At 43.7% G+C, this 17,581-nt stretch overlaps 1 protein-coding gene across 9 annotated transcripts in view; it reads left to right on the top strand.

The window, feature by feature from the left end:
* Positions 1-17,581, top strand: part of LOC144784710 (ATP-dependent translocase ABCB1-like) — a 1,064,270-nt gene that overhangs the window by 278,967 nt on the left and 767,722 nt on the right. For 8 of the 9 annotated variants that reach the window (XM_078663665.1, XM_078663668.1, XM_078663666.1 and 5 more), the window contains 2 exons: positions 2,864-3,055; positions 15,916-16,087. In XM_078663665.1, coding sequence (XP_078519791.1) covers positions 2,864-3,055; positions 15,916-16,087 — 364 coding nt within the window. The remainder of the gene's footprint in view (positions 1-2,863; positions 3,056-15,915; positions 16,088-17,581) is intronic. The other variant, XM_078663670.1, reaches the window with a different exon arrangement.

Below are 17,581 nucleotides of genomic sequence, written 5' to 3'. Positions count from 1 at the left end.
CAGAGCCCCCAGCAAGGGCAACAAGTCAAAAGTGTGCCACAACCCGGGAGCGAACCAGGGACTCCCAGAGCAGCAGACCAACGCTCACCAAAGAGAGCGAAAGCAGCCTGCCAGCAAACGAACCAAGCAGCCCATACGAAGGCAAGGGACCACGTGACCCGGCAACAGCGCACACACAAGCCTTGATGAGGAACAAGCAGCCTAGCCACATCTCCTCACGAAGGAAGGCATTGAAAACGACCAAACACCGGACCCATGGGGGGCAGGTCTGAAACATAGAGATGCACCACATGGAGACACAAGTACAAAATTGGCATGATCCGAACCCCCGCCTGTGAGGGCGGGCACAACAAAAGGCACAAGACTCACCTTTGGGCCACAGCTCCGTGGTCGAAATGCAAAGCCTGGCCAAGGGCAACGTGCCCCGCGGCTGGAGCAGTCAGGTGGCGCCTGTCTTCCTGGCTGCTATCCTTGTGCATCCGCCGAGGCTCCAGTTGTGGAAGGGGGCGTCACCCAAAAGGGAACCCGCGGCCAACAGCAAGCGTGGGCCTGCAAGGAAACCCTCACAGGAAGAGCGCCCAGCGTAACAACAGGCGCGCCCGAGCACACCCAGGCGTCCGAAGGAAAGGCGGGCTTGTGCGGAAACAATAGGACGCCTCCCGTGACGTGACAGTAGAAGTTAAACAGCCCGGCAGCAGCCTGGAAGAGGACCGCCCTCACCTCCGCAGCGTCAGGATCACAGGCGGCGGCACGAACGCGGTCAGCCCCGGACCCGAAGCAAGGAGAGTGATCCCGGGAATGGGAGAGACGAAGCCCGGCAGCACGAGCCCGCTCCCACGGTGACAGAGCCAGCACAAGTAAGCAGGCCAGAGGATAGGAACGCCCCCGGGGGGGGGGGGGGGTGGGGGGGGGCGACGTAACCAAAGTGCGCCCAAAACACGGCCAATCGCTGGTTGGAACAACCACCAACCATCACCGCCAGCCGCAGCAGGAGTCCAAATCGTTCCAGGAGGCACAGAAGGATTGGGAACCAGCGAAAACGGAGGACTGCAACACCCACACCGACCCGGACATCTCACAGCAGGAAAACAGGGCAGCAAGAACAGGGAGACCAGTGGAGCCCTGCAACACAGGCCTCCCGAGCCCAGGAGGAGACAGGGAAGCCCAGCAGCCCAACTCCACAGCATCCCACGATGGTCCAAGGGAGCCCCCAAAGCCCAGCAGAGGAGGAAGCCACAGGACAAGCGAAGCAGGTAAGTGCCCGGCACTCACCCAAGCATCTTCCATTAAGTAAACCACCAACAGGAAACAAAACAGGATGTGCTTCTAGTGGTTGGGTGTAATATAGCACCTGCAGGAGGGTGGGGGGGTGGAGCCTAAAAGCGTTTCCTGTTTTGTTTCCTGTCTTGTGGGATACCTCATTAGTGATGACTGGGTCGAGGACGAGGGACGTAGAGGTAATGCAGAGTTCTTTGTTTGTCCCAATGGTAGAAGGTTCGAATATCAGTGGGTGCATCAGCCTTTCATTCTCCTGGGGTCGATGACAGAGTACTATCGCAATGGTAAGAATACCCATCTGTTTTTCAGAATCAAGCTGTAAACAGGCGAATGTGAGCTTTACAAATACATATGGTGTATAAAGTTTACCCGTTCCTAGTCAAGAATATAAATGAGACAGAAACAGATAGTGCCAATGTGATTCAAGAGTCGTTGGAAGAACCCCAATTATTCCAAAAAGGAGTGGAGTTAGAAAATGTGAGACAACGTATGAAAAGGAAATACTGGCCGGGAGAATGAGAGACCAAGTGCAAGGCCTGACTTGTATGAATAAGACACTTGTTATTAAATCTTTTCAAAGAGGCACATTGTTCCCAGAGGCAAGAAGAAGACATCTCTTTTGCCAAGATAAGCTTATGAATTATTGCACGGCTGATGAAATGAAATAAACCATGCAATGACAAAACAAATATCTCCAGCTTTGTAAGAAATGGAAGTGCTGCATCTTCATCGTGTGGACTTGTGTACGGTCGTGTGCACGAACGAGTGGCTGAAAGTGAGAATCAGCCGCCGGTTCTGAAAAGGGTGAATAGATCAATCGATTAATATATGAGTGACTGGCTGTCAGGGAGGTGAGTGTTTGCACAGATGAATAAGTGAGTGATGGACAAGTGCATGAGTGAGTGTGAAGGTGGATGCGTGGATGCATGGATGAATGGATGGAGGGATGAAAATGTAAATGATGAATGAATAGACGAGTACATTGGGAACTGAGGGAATGGATGGATGCATCAATGGAAATTGTAAGAAATTATGATATTGCCGGGCCCATAAAAATATAACAGCTTTGCAAGATGTGTTAAACCAATAGAGGGAAAACAGTGGGGTAAATGCTGAACAGTCCATTATCAAACAACATTAGAGCCCAGACTCCAGCCTTGTTCCTCCATATGGTCAGTGAGCCCCTCGGTTACTACCAGTATTCTTATAAAGTACAACTGCGGGTACATTATCACATATAACTCATAAAATATATTAGTTATTGCTTTTTCCACTATTATCATGATGCTGACTGTTCTTCATACGTAACATGTTTATGAGGGACACACCTTTGTGTTGGAGCCTTTGACCCGGACTCAGCTTCCCTCACAACAATGTCAGAAAAAGCATTTGATAATGGTACTTTGGGGATTTCTCTCTTCTGTTTGTGGAAATCTATAATACCCTTGCATTTGCCATACGACCAAGGCACTGTATTCGGTGAGTAGATTAAATGGTACACCACAGAAAAAAGATTTGCATAATATTGAGCTCATGCCGATCTTATTCCGCAGTTTCAAAAGTAACTCTTTTTTCCATCCAACAGGATAGCTTGGTATTATTCTGGAGTTGCTCTTGCTGTGCTCATATTGAGTTTCTTTCAAGTCTGGTTCTTTTTCCTTGCTGCAACTCGACAGACAGCCAGGATCCGGCGCAAGTTCTTCCATGCCATCCTCCACCAGGAAATGGCCTGGTTTGATTCATCTAAAACGGGAACACTGAACTGCAGATTAACAGAGTAAGAATGTGTTTTTGAACACCAAATTTTAATCACTCATCTGGAAAATAGTATAAGGATTCATTCCCCGTCTCCCTGAAATCTAAATCAGGGAAATCATTTTTGAGAGATTAAGAATACTCTTTATGCAGCTTCTAGGATTCTTTGTGGAAATAATGATGTGAATAATAGAAGGTGCATACTAGTTTGGTAAATGTGTTAGAACAGAACAGTTACCTTAATAAAGTACTTGGCTGCATATTTAACAAAGCCTGGTTAAGTTTGTTCCCTTCATAACTCCGACGACCTCGGGTGGGTGTAATGCATTGCACTAGTGACTGTGCAGTTGTGCAGAGATTTTACCAACATTTTTATGGATTAGTCACGAATGTAAGTTACCTTGAATGTTCCCTACGAGAACGACTTTCACTCACTGAAAATAACATGTCGCTCATGACAAATTCCAGGGCATATTTTCCCAATCAACAGTGTAAAACAGCTGAGTCACCAGGGCAGTTCCTGTAACTAGCCCAGGGTAGACCATACAGGGAACTAAACTGATCACCTCTCCATGTTGACGAACAAAGGCCCATATGAGTAATGACGGGGTTTTCTTAATGATTATACTCAACGATTAAGATCAGTGATGGCTGGCACGGATCGGGGCTGGTGAGGCGGAGGGCGGGGTGTTGGGGTAAGGGGGGTAAAGAAAATAAAATAAAATAAAACTTACCTCCTTGCCGTGTCTCTCCCAGTGGTACCTCAACGTTCCTCTGCTCTGGCTGGAACAGAAAGCACCCAGGCTCCCCTAAGCCAATCATAATGCCGCAATGCAGCATTGTGATTGGTCTGAGCACCATGGTTCGGTGCTCAGCCAGATAATGGGAGCCTGGGCATATTCTCCACCCAGGCTGTAATCTAGCCTGAGTTGAGAATATGCAAAGTGTACATGACTGTCTAGCCGGCCCAAGAAGGTCAGCCAAACAGGCATGGGTACTTACAGAATGCTCACCACTTCTCCTCATGCTCTGAAAGCATAGCAGCCCAGCCCGCAAAACTGCCACAGCAGGAACACATAACATGATCATAACAACGAGTTGTTATCATTTTTTTTTTTTTATTTCCACTGCTAGAAGCAGTGGGGTGACACTCCTCCGCCTTAGCCGCCACTGATTAAAATACAAAAATCCCTGCCAAGGCAGTTTTTTCAAAAGATCACCACCGGAGCGATAAGCTACACTGTAAAGCATTTGCATTAACAATGGAACATTGCGACAAACCATTGGTTCAGTTGACCTAAGGCCAGCAATGGGCCGTGGCAGATAAATCTATCTGTGAGGCAGAATAAGGCCAGCAAAAGCGGAGTCACGTTGCTGAGAAAACCCGCTTTAAAGCAATGCGTTACTGTATAGAAATTCATCTTTATCTAGCACCGCCTCGAAATTGTTTTATATTTTGGGGATTCTCCATAGTGACCTTTTGACCTCTAGCATATCAAACAAGACAGAAGACGAAGAGAATATGTTGCCATTTCGTTTAGCATATTTGGCATTTTGTAAGTCACTTGTAAAGTGCACAAAAAGGAAGAAAGACGCCTAAAGGTCAAATTCTAAATATGATCCCGCAGAGACGTTTCTCCACTTTAATTGGAAGGAACCCCTGTCTCATGGACCGTAAAACAGACATGTATCACTCTGTGCTATCCTAGCAGATTAAAGAAAAAGCCAAACATATTTTACAAATAAATAGCATAAGTAACACTACATAAATAAGCCACAGAAAAATGCCAAGGCGGATAGTGCATGAATTATTATGGAAGCTTTGCTTTGTAAGTTACAATGTGTATCATAAGCTTAATTGTTATGTCACGCAGGCTGTATATTTTTATTTCTCTATAACTCCAGTAAAGCAGTGGTGGCTGCCTCAAAAAAGGGTGGTGAGCAGGTGGAGGGAACACAGGAGGGGGAGCGCAAGGGGGAGCGTGGGGTATTAATAAATAATATTATTAAAAAAAAGAATTTCCCTTACGCTGTCGGCACCCTCCCAAGTTGCGCCTCCTGTACTCTTCCTAGTCCTAGCAGCCCCTGGGACAGACTCCCTGCGCAATCCCCGTGCTGCCCTCATGCAATGAGAGCAGCATGGGGAATGGCCTGAGCAGGCGGAAAAGACGCTCTGCTCTGCTCAGGCCAAGGAGTTTGTGGGGTTTCTCCAGTCCAGCTGTTCAATGCAGCAAGATTGGAGAAACCTAAGTGTGCATGTGTGCTTGGGCAGCCCAAGACAGCCGCCAAACACACATGAGCACTTAGAACTTAGTGCACATGGCACTACTCCTCCCCCTCCCATGCCTCGGCCCACCCATCCCTGCAAGCACTGGCAAATGAAAAATAAAATAATGCTAGAACGCTGTTTTATTTTTCACCTGCTGGCTCTAAGTCAGGCAGTGGGAGACGCTTCTCCGTCATTGCGGAGGAGCCGCTGCTGTAGTAAAGAGATTGGTAAGAACATTATGCTTCCGTATGTGAGTAAAAAATAAAAATCATTAGGATAAAATATTATTGGATATTAATCAAATACAGCTTTTTAAAGTTTGAGCAATCAGTCTATTCTTGTGCCCTTTATTGAGTTCTTATATATGACAGCTGTAGGTCTCACAGATGATTAAGGGCAATTTATATAACTTTCATTTCCTAAAACCCTCTCTGACATTGGTAAACGTTTTTGTTAAGCAAAATCCTTTCTGCTCCCAGTTTCTAGTTTCTTTTTGTATGGCTACCACATATCAAAGGCAGTTCCTCACACTTGCCAACTATGAAGGGAAAGACTCTTGAAGAAGTGAAGGTGTATCACTTCTCTTCTGATTGTGGTATGCCTGTGTGTAACTCTCCATAGTAGCTCTGCTGCTTAAAGCCAAAGCATGCAGGCAATTTAAGAGATAATTCTAATGTGTAAGGACCATTCCTTCATATTTTGTATCAATATATTCCAACAATGTTTTAATCTGTTTGTGGCTTATAGAGCAAATGGTGGTATGACTTCCTAAATAATCCACTGAGACATTTGACTGCATAGGATTAAAAGATAATATCTGAATAACATTCACAGTTCCCTCTTCTTTCTACCATGGTAAGTGTTAGACCTGTGAGCCTTAGGGTTGTGTTCCCCCAAATATTTGCCTTCCCCCACCTATTTTTCAGAATTAGTTTTTGTTCGCCGAAGGACTCTGTGCACTATACCCCTGCTAACCAGTGCTAAAGTGCTTGAGATCACTCCTTAAAACATAGTAAAATAGTTTTACACCTCCTTAGCATGATTCCTTTGCTTATACATTTCTACTAAGTGGTGTACCATATACCCATGGCCTTTGAATTGAACAATACTAGTGGCCTGCAGCACCTATTGTGCCACCCACTTAAGTAGACACTTAAAACATTTCCCAGGCATGCCATGACAGTCTGTTTTAAGCTGCCAATGTGACTTGGCAATATAACCCATTGCCAAGCCTAAAACTCCTTTTTATCACTTATGTCACCCATAAAGTAAGCCCTGGACAGCCCATAGGGCAGGGTGAATTATAAATAAACAGTTGGACATGTACTGTTAGGTTTTACATATCCTGGTCCTGAAAAACTTTAAAATTAGGTATTCACTACTGTGAAGTTACTTCTACTAAAGGATAAAATTAGGTGCCGTTTTATATTTAATAACTGCTAACTCTCTTTGAGAGCAAGTAGGAAATTCAAATTTTATGTCTGAGAACATGCAATGTAAAATGCTCTATAATGGTAAAGTTGGATTTTAAATCACAATTTTGAAAATGTCCCATTTAGAAAGTTTTTTTAAACTGTGGAGTTAGGTCCTGGGACATACAGTGGGTTGGACCTTCAATATAATCTGAAATACAAAATTACCCACTGCACCATTTCTTTTATCACTCTAAATTTGAGCAAAACAAACTAATCTCAATTCAGTTTGTAAGGTATCATTTATTTATACCTTCTTATTTAATTATTTTTTAGATCATTTTCATTTTCATCAATATCTAAGAAAAACACTGTAACAAACAAATACATTGCAATTCGACATATACACATACAATTTTACAATACATCTATATACAAAGAAGGCAATTCAAAAACACTTTCCCTCAGCAGACATCCATTATGTGAGGTGTTATTTAATAACACTAGTGACAATACCATGCAGCATTTACCTGAACAGTCCACTGTTTAGAAACTTATATTATCAAACTTCAAACACAAAAATTATTTGAAACAAAGAGAAATTTTTTTTAAGAAACAAAGAGAAATTTTCTCACATAATGGATGTCTGCTGAGGGAAAGTGTTTTTGAATTGCCTTCTTTGTATATAGATGTTTTGTAAAATTGTATGTGTATATGTCGAATTGTAATGTATTTGTTTGTTACAGTGTTTTTCTTAGATATTGATGAAAATGAAAATGATCTAAAAAATAATGAAATAAGAAGGTATAAATAAATGATACCTTACAAACTGAATTGAGATTAGTTTGTTTTGCTCAAATTTAGAGTGATAAAAGAAATGGTGCAGTGGGTAATTTTGTATTTCAGACCATTTAGAAAGTTGGCATTTTCCTGTCATCACTATTTGGTGCCTTCAGCCTGTTTTTGGGTCACATGACTGGGTGTAACTTTGTATATTCCACCTAGACAGCCACACAATAGAGCGATTAGATGTACCTGGATGTGCCATCGCTGGCAGAGTTGCTGGGTGGAAGTGGGGCCAGTCCCACTTGCAAGTCAATAGGCTGTCCCCTGTCATCACACAAAGTACTTCACACTAGCCCATTGTGCCTGCAGTCAGGCTGGAGCCAGTGGAAGGAGGCAGGATATTATAAGCACTTGAAATAGAATCTCTAGAAACTGCCCAACTTCAAAAAAGTCACCAGGTATAAAAATAAGACACTTAGACCAACTATTCGGTTCACTTCTGGACCTATGGAAGACTCAGAAGAAGAACTGCTGTGCTGCTCTGCTACAAGAAGGACTGCTACTCTGCTGCCATGATACCATGCTGCCCTTCTGCCTATTTGAGAAGTACTGGACCTGGAACCCAGGACCATCAGAGTGACTTCAATGACTATTTGGCTGGCCTCCTGATCACACCCTCAGAACAAGAAAAGGCTCCAACCATCTTGAAACCTGAACATGGACCCTGCCTGCTGTGAGTCCAACTCTTACCTCCCTAAGTTGTGGTCTACAAGTCCTGGACCCATAGAAGTGGAGCGAAGGATGCTCTGCCAGCCCAGCTGCTGTCTCGATGAAGGGCAATTTAAACTTGATACAACTACACTTAGCACCTCATCGGTGCTTGCAAAACTTTGATACAAGCCTGTTTCACAGCCCTGCATGGCTCATCGGAATCACTGTGGGACCATCCCCGACATAGACCAGCAGCCTCTCATGGAAATCAATGCAGTGTGACGCAGCCTTGATGAAAGCCAGCACAGCAGCCCTCACAGCTCATTGGAACCACATATGCACAACGCTTCTACAATGCTGACCTCATATTGCTTCCCGGGACAGCCACTGCATGGTGCAGCCCTCTGAAACTAGTACTTAAACCATTGAGCTTTATGACTAGAAAAGTGCTTAAACCATTGAGCTTTATGACTAGAGAAGTGCTTTAAACTAATTCAGAGTGCAAGAAAATGTTTGTAGAAATCAGCCTAATTGTGTGCAATCCACATAAATTCAAATAGATCTGCATCATCATTATTAGAATAGTTTGACCAGGCTTACCAAGTACAATTACAGCATTAGGGGGCGGGTAATATTGTAAGTCGTTTTGGTCTTCCTTTGATAATTTTTCATTTCTATAGTATTTTTTTGAGCTTGATCTATATTAGTCTGGCTTTAAGTTTCTTTATTTTTTTAGCTTCAAGTTACTGACTCAGACTTTGATTGTGTAGTCTTAATGATCACACTGTACTTGGATACGTAAATTGTTGTTGACCCCTTTGTTTTCTCAGGCTGCTAAAAAGGTCTATTGTTTAGAGTTGAATTTAAAGAAATGGCGCAGAGCGTACTCACAGTTCTAGGACACAAAGTGTGCCTACATCAAATGCTCACTCAAGTCAATAAAGGAATTTCCTGTGTGAGATGGTGAATTATTTGTATGAAGATAATTAAAGTTGTTGGAAAGTGGGTTATTAGTAGTGGTAAATGTGCATCTACCACTGGCAATAAGGCCACTAACACGGTCTAGGGCTCAGTACAGACCTCAATAAATTACTCCCATGCTCATCCCTTGGTAGCTTGTCTGCGAGCAGGCAGGCTTAACTTAGGAGACAGGTATGTAAAGTATTTATAAACAATAATTCAGTATATAATAAAGACACAACACGCAATAAAAATCCCTCACCAATTTATAGAAAGGCAAGATATTTGTATCTTTAAAATGACACCAAAACGAAAAAAAATCCTATATATGGAACAGGACATATGAATTTTTAAAGATGTAATACTATATAGCACTAAGAAACCTATAGCACCACTCTGGGACATCTGGTCATGCTTGAACAGACAAAGTAATAGTTTCAGTCCAACCGCGATGGAGCCCTGCTTGAATACCCCTTGCGGTAGGCCTCAGTTGAAATTTTAACTTTGGAATTAAAAACCTTTCTTGGGCTTTTTCTGCCATGGTCCATCGACGCTCTTCATCAGTCCAGATTCTGTGAGGATTTACCAACTTGCATTTCAGGGAGCTCCTGGTCCAACTCTGGAAGTCGGATATCCGGAGCTTTTCTGTGGGATGAACCAGCAGGTCAGGCCGGCTTGGCTCTTGTGGTTTAGTCACTCCCCTTATTGAACTCCTCCAAACATCTGGAACGTCTTACTGAAGCTCGTCTTGAGGATCCAAAGTGTTCACAACACAACCCAAGGGTCTGGAATCTCCAAAATGGTCCTTAAAAGGTTGGGACCACAATTCTCACAATGCCCCTGGACAAAACACTTCCAAATCCACTGGACGGACTACATGCAGGGGATTCTTGGTGGTGATGGACCAGGTGAGCTCTGTTAACCTGTAGCTTGCAGGGAGTCCACACTCTTTATTCCTCTTGAAGGAAGGCACATCCAAAGGGCTATAGTTCCAGTTAATGCAGAAAGTGCAGTCAGTCAGAATGCAGGGACTGATGGTGCAAATCCCTCTTCTTCTTTTAGCTTTAAGTAGTAGATCTGAGAGTCTGTGCTCCTCTTACATATTTATTCATTGTTCCCTGGGGTCAAGCAGTAAAGAATTCCTGTCCGGTGAGGTGCAGGGAAACACCCCAGAGCATGACCACTTCCTCCAAAGTGTGGCTTAATCTTATCACAGAAAGCACTATTCCTCCAAAATTCAGTATGTTTGAAATCTCGGCAGAGGAGCAAGAACTACTTAAACCAACCTCCAGTATGGCTCATTTCCATAGCTCTCCTCTTCCTACCATCTCAAATTCCTGCTTAAGCTTGCCATCTTGCTGGGTCTGAGGGGCTGGTGCATAGATGGACCTGACATGCCCTGCCTGTCATATTCCCCCTTTGAAGGTTCATACTATGGGACCTTTCCCCCCTGCTCTGGCATTCCTATGTAGCAGAGCTCTCCCCACCAGATAGCCTCTCCGTGGGTGAGACACTTATCACTTCATCAAAGCAGCCTGGCTAATCCTGTTAACTCTGACCAAACAGGGAAGAGGGCAGGAGAGCTGAATTTCGGCTTACAGACAGGAATATCTTATAACTTCTTTTCTGTAAACTGTAAGATAGATTCAACAATGGCATATGGTTGGATTTTTCAATACCATTCTCCTAAGTCTTTGAATGGTATTTTCATTTAATTCATAGCGATAGTTATGCATTCATAAACTATTGATATGTTATCCTATTGGGCAAGGTATCTACAATGGGGAAAATGAAGGGGCATATTACCAACACAGGCGATAAAATTATCGCTTGCTTTATCGGCAGAAAACTGCCGCTAAAGACGCTTTTGCGGCAGAAAACTGCCGCAAAAGCGGCTTTAGCGGCAGTTTTCTGCCGATAAAGCAAGCGATAATTTTATCGCCTGTGTTGGTAATATGCCCCGAAATGTGAAATTTCTCCATCACCAAGGCATATAAAACATCTTTACTAAAGGCCCTGCTTATAGTTACAAGACCCTCCACGCCTGGGACACCAAGGAGAGCCTTTAGGAGTCCTGAATATGCACAAATAGTATAGATCCACACTCTACAGTGCTCCCAGCACCAAAGTTGATTTTGGAAGGCAGTTTACTAGAATAGGGAAAGTGAAATGTGCATGTCTCTATCCTCAGGGCATTGAAAACATCTTTTATATGGGCTCTCCTTATAATTACATGACCCCCCTCCCCCCTGCCACAGGGACACATAGGAGAGACCCTGGGGCTACCTAAAATGCAGTTTATCACTTTTTAAGTGACCCTGCCACCAAATTCGAGTTTGGGCACAATTTACATTTAAAGCCAGTGCTGCAACACAAGGCTGCATTTAAAATGGCATCAGGCTCTCAGCAGTGCATGCATGCATGTGGAGAAAGTGCTGCTGACCTCTAAACTGCCATGCCCTATTAAATACTAGAAACTTGTAGGTAGTTTTAATCCCCTGCCCTATTAGCTACTAGGGACTTGTAGGGTAGATCTTGCCAATTATATGTGTACCCTAATATATAGTGTACCATCATGTATGTGTGTGTTTTCACTGGGTTTTCAACATAGCACTGGCCCTGAGCCTGATTAAACAGAGCCCAGGGGCAGTCAGGGGCAGTTACCAACAGTATCAGTCAGCAAAAAATGGGAGTGCACAGGGCACACAGGATGACTTTGCAACAACGGTTTGTTGGTGTATATGATCCTGGCACGCTGAGACCTGTGAAACATCCAGTTTTCCAAAAGAGATTTGGTAATCAGGTACAATAGCTCAATCCCATACTGCATTCATTGTAGAGATTACTGTGTAATCTAAAGGCCACGATTTCGAATCACAATGCGTCCCTTCAGCCTTTAATCAATTTGGTGTGAGCTGGGTTTATAACACCTAATATCAGTGCCTAGATACCAGTTAAATGGCAGCATGTGCTATATGTGTTGTAATTATTAAGTATTGTTTTTATTATAGTGAAAGATATTTCCGCAGTTTCTCTGGATGAAATGAGCAGCTTGTCCAAGGGAGAACCGCTCGAGCTACTAAAATCTTGCATTGCAGTTAACATTTCATGTGTCATTTCAGTGTCATTTTTTTGAAAAATCTGGTGCCACCTAGAGCCTGCACTTGCATTTTTAGCAGGTGTTAGAATGATATAATCCACACTGACTGCTTTGCCAAGTGGAATAATAGAAGAACAAAGTCTAAGTTTTCCAATTGTGATATTAGAAAGATTGACCACATTTAATGTTGACTCATTTCTGGTTTATAGCATAACAAAATACCTTTTTGTCCACTGTTAGAAATGGGGGTCTCTAGTTGGCAATGGTTTGCACCTTTGTCCAAGTAGGGATCCTTCTTCCCAGTCAGGGTAAGGTGGATACACTTAAAAAATAACCCCTGCTCACCCCCTTGGTAGCTTGACACGAGCAGACAGGATTATCACAGAAGCAGTGTGTGAAGCATTTGTCAATGCATACAGTAACCCAGTGAAAACACTACACACTAAACTTTTTCTAAAACAACAAGACCAAAAACGACAAAAATACAACATACAGTACTTGAAAAATATGTACTTTGCAAAATAACCTTTAAGTTGCAGAAATATCCCAAAAACACAGTCGGTAGCTCCGTCCGGGGCTACAGCGCTGCTGAAAATGAAAGAGTCTAACAGTTCCAGCTGACTGCATCGGTAAGGGACAGCTAAAGCATCAACAGACTAGTTGACAGAGCCTTTCCCATTGCGGCCGGTTCCATTGGCACAAGTCGGTTGGAGCAACCTTTGCAGTTGCGATGTTAAGTGGAAGTGGTGCAGCATACGGTGCCCTCATGGCACCTAGCAGACAGCGACTCGTGACAGTCATCCAACGACATCGGTGAGACTAAGGCTATGATGTGGAGTGAGGCAGTGCTCGATGCATTGCTGCCAGGACATGGTGCATGCGACTGAGCTGTTCGATGTTTGGATCAGGCAGTGACATTGTTGGTGACAGAGTGAAGAGAGGACACCGTACAAGCAATGGCTTGGTGACGGTCATCCAGCAGTGTCAGTGAAACCAAAGACACAGTGTGAAGTGCGGCGGTACCTTCTGTGTTGCATTCAGGACATGGAACTAGCGTCAGACTGGTTGATAGAGTTGACTGCTCTTTTCTTCTGCTGCGACTGAAACCAGCGGTTCCAGAGATGTTACCCAGAAGGATGGTGAAGTCTTTGCTGTTCCTGAGACTTCTTGAACAGGGGGCAAGCTCTACCTCAAAACCCTTGGAGATACTTTGTCAAGCAGGATACACATATTGTTCCTCTCCCTGGAAGAAACAGCTACTGCAGGCCAAACTCAGACACCACCCAGCAAAGGGGTAGTACTTGTCCCCCAGCTTCTTTCTGCTCTTCTGCTTGGCAGAGGTTCCTTCTGAAGTCCAAAAGTGATCTACACGTCTGGGGTCTGGCCCCCACTTTTTATAGCACACATTTCTTTGTTCTCTGGGGGCAGAGAAGCTCTTTGCCCAGCCCAAACCAGTCATGTCCTCTCTGGTGCAGCTGCCCGGCAGGAGATGGAGAGAGCATTGTCCAAAGCAGGCCCATTCAGGTGTGAAGGAAATCGCCTCCCCCAACTCTGAATGCAGCCCAGGTCTATTCTGCCCAGCCCTGACTCACCCTGGAAAGGCAGGACCCACCTTACCCCTCGAAGTAGCTGTCTGAACAGAATTCACGTCCCCAGCCCCTGTCACTCCAAAGCCAGACAGTCAATACATAAACTTAGCAGAGGCCCACAGGGTTGCTAAATGAGAAAATACCTTTTTTTTAAAAAAAAACGTAGTTTCAAACCCATAATGTAAAAATAATACTTACTGAAAGAGGCATCTTTAGATTCGGAGTTCGGCATTCTAAATCCCCATTTAATATCTGGTTCCCAAGGGCAGTTATACTTTTAAGATGTTAAAAGTAAACTCCCTATTCTATCCTATGAGACAGATAGCCTTTCAACAGTGAAAAACACATTTGGCAGTATTTCACTATCAGGACATGCCACCCTCATCAGGGCATGTCCTACCTTTCACATACACTGCAGCCTGCCCACAGTGGTACCTGGGGCCTACCTTAGGGGTGACTCACATGTAAGAAAAGGGAAGGTTAGGGCCTGCAAGTGGGTGCACTTGCCAGGTCGACATGGCAGTACGAACTGCACACAGATTTGCAAGGCTGCTTGTGTGGGTGGCACAATCAGTGCTGCAAGCCCACGAGCAGCATTTTGTATACAGGCCCTGGGCACACACAGTGCACTGTACTAGGGACTTGTCAGTAACCCATATAAGCTAATTATGAAAACACTAATCTATGACAACAATTTACAGTGGAATCACTTACATTTTTGCACTGAACAGCAGTGGCAAAATGCCCAAAGCATCTAGATCAGCAAAAACGAAGTACAACACACATCAAAAATATCGGAGGCAAAGACAAAAATTCAGGAAAAACCCACGCCAGGGTTGCCAGGTCTAACATCCACATTATACAATGAGCTTTGGAGTCAACACTGTTTTATATGCTGAATCATTCATCATTCAACTTACCCTTGCAAGGAGCTCTGATTGTAAAATGTAGTGAATTCTGAGACAGCGTTAGATGTCTTAAATTCAGAGATTGGTAGTGAGACATTTAACACAAATCAATAAATACTGCACATTTATATAAAATATTTTTTGGTTGAAATGTTGAGAATTAGACAACTTACATGAGTCTTCAAAATGCAATTTTCATCTGATTGCTGCTCATTTCTAAGCACATTAAATGAAATATTAATGGGATATTGTTATTCTAACAGTATTACTGACCTCACAGCTAGTCATATATTATCAATGAAAACCATATAGTTCCTTACCGATCACGTATGCTCTTCACTCAGGCTAGGGTCATTATGTCAGACACTAATAATTAACTGATGCTATTGACTTACATAGTGGTCAGGTAAGCATAAGCCATCATTGGTGCTGATTACAAGTTTCATCGGTGTAGGAGCAAATGGTACGCCACCGCCGTGCCCACGCAACTCCGATACTCGCCCGTCTGCCAGATTATTACTAAAAGTAGTCTGGTGGGCAGGCGGTGTGGCGATCCCATGTCGGTGCCTCTTTCAAAGTAAGCAGTGCCTTTGATAAAGGCACCGTAGTGGAAACACACAGCAAGGTCCTGCTTGGCACGGACTTGCAAGTCCATATCATGCAGGAACTGGTGTGCATGCACAGAGAGGGGCGCATGTTATGCCCTCCTCTGTGCACCCACATGTGTAGGAGGCGGCCCCCTTTGCTTCCTCTCCACCACAGTGTTTATGGAGGGGAAACCTCCATGACACTGTCAACGAAGAGGAAACTCGCAATATGCTTGGTGGGGCTGCGTATCGCGGGCCCTGATCGCCGCAAAACCACCAGGGAATGTCAGTTCCCTGGCGGCGGTCCTAGGGTGGTCTAACTGCCCAACTCATAATGGGGGGTCAGACTGCCGGTGCAGCGGTGGCTAGACTGCCACTGCCGCACCCCGGTGAGTCTGGCAGTCCAAGGAATGCCAGACTTATAATCGGGCCATGAGAGTTGCATGTATATTAAACTACTTTTATACAGACAACACATTTTTATTTCCCTGTCTCATAATGTTTGTCTCTCTATTTCTCTTGTCCTGCGTCTCTCACTCTTCCCCTCTCTTTTCATACAGTGACATCAACACCATTCGCGATGGCCTTGGAGACAAATTTTCAATGTTTGCACAATATCTTTCGACATTTGTGGCAGGGATGGTCATTGGATTTGTATACGGCTGGAAATTAACGCTAGTGATTTTATCCGTCTGTCCATTACTTGCTGCATCAACAGCGGTGTGGTCAAAAGTAAGTAAATGAAGAACAATTTAAAAAGAATATTTTGCTGGTTTTGTTTTTTTAATCTGTTAAGTATAAAAAACACAGATCTAATATCTATCCGAAACAAAAAGCATAAGTACAGCATCTAAACCTTTCGAATTAAAGGCTATTAGGAATAGTCATATGATCATTTTTCCTACCAATGATACATTCGAAGAGTTATAAAGAACCATTTGGGTATGTTGTGCCTTTTACCTTCAACATTTTGCTGAATTAATTTTTGTTGGTGTGGTTACTCCTCTAAAATATGGTTAAATTGGCTCATACCCAATTGGCATATTTAATTTGCTTGTAAGTCCCTTGTAGATTGGTTTACCATATACCCAGGGCTGGTAAATTTAATGCTACCATTGTGCCTTCGGCACTTATTGTGCCATCCACTTAAGTAGCACTTTAGAACATGTCCCAGGCCTGCCATTCGAGCCACAAAGCAGGTTTAAATTGCAAAGCTTTACGCTCTCATTTTATTACATATAAGTCACCCCTAAGGTAGATACTAGCTAACCCATAGGGCAGGTTGCAATTAAACGGTGGCACCTGTACTTTCAAGTTCTATATGTCCTGGTAGTGAAAAACTCCTACATTTATATTTCACTACTGTGAGACCTACCCTTCCATAGGATAGCATTGGAGATTCTGTATTACTTTTAATAAGCTGTTATTTACAATTGGATGCTGGTAGCTATGTCATGTTTGGTGTCTTTGGAATTGCAATAAAAATCCCTATTAAATGGTAAAGTTGGGTTTTTTATTACAATTTTGAAAAGCCCACTTTTAGAAAGTTGCCATTTTTCTGTCCTTAGCTCTTTTGTGCTAATAGCCTGCTTTGGGTCACATGACTGGGTGTAACTGACAGTTAGTCTTTGTGAATTCCTCCCAGACATTCACACAATAGAGAGATTATATGTGCCTTAAAGGGTCATCTGCTGGCTGGATGGGGGCAGAGCTGAGCACAGCCCCAGGTTCAACTAAACAGTGAGTGCTCTGTCCTCACACAAAGGGCCTATCACCTCCACATTGACTATGCAGCCAGCTTAATGCCAAGGCAGGATAATCAGGAAATTCCAAGCACTTCAAAGCCGCTGTCTAGAAGCTTTTCCCACCTTCCAGAAAGTGGGCAGCAGGGTATAAAAAGGGGATCTTAGACACCAACTCTTCAATACATTACTGGACCTGTGGATACTCTGCCAGGACGAAGGACTGCTGTGCTGCGTGAAGGACTTCCACTGTGCTGCACTGCTGCTCTGAAGGACTGCAGTAATGTATGGATTATGGAGTTTAACAGGTAAGTAAACATATGAATAAATAAAACAAATGTTGTTGCGCGCCCTGCATCGCATTTGGTGATGCAGTACACGCAACAAAATTCATTTTATTTATTTATATGTTTACTTACCTGTTAAACTCCGTAATCCATACATTACTAACCCCCACCCTGCCCCTCCCACTCCCCACGTCACC

Source organism: Lissotriton helveticus, chromosome 10, assembly GCF_964261635.1.
Source record: "Lissotriton helveticus chromosome 10, aLisHel1.1, whole genome shotgun sequence".
In the NCBI taxonomy this organism is placed as follows: Eukaryota; Metazoa; Chordata; class Amphibia; order Caudata; family Salamandridae; genus Lissotriton; species Lissotriton helveticus.
Note: the sequence above shows the minus strand (reverse complement) of the source record. Positions and strands in the feature narration are given on the sequence as shown.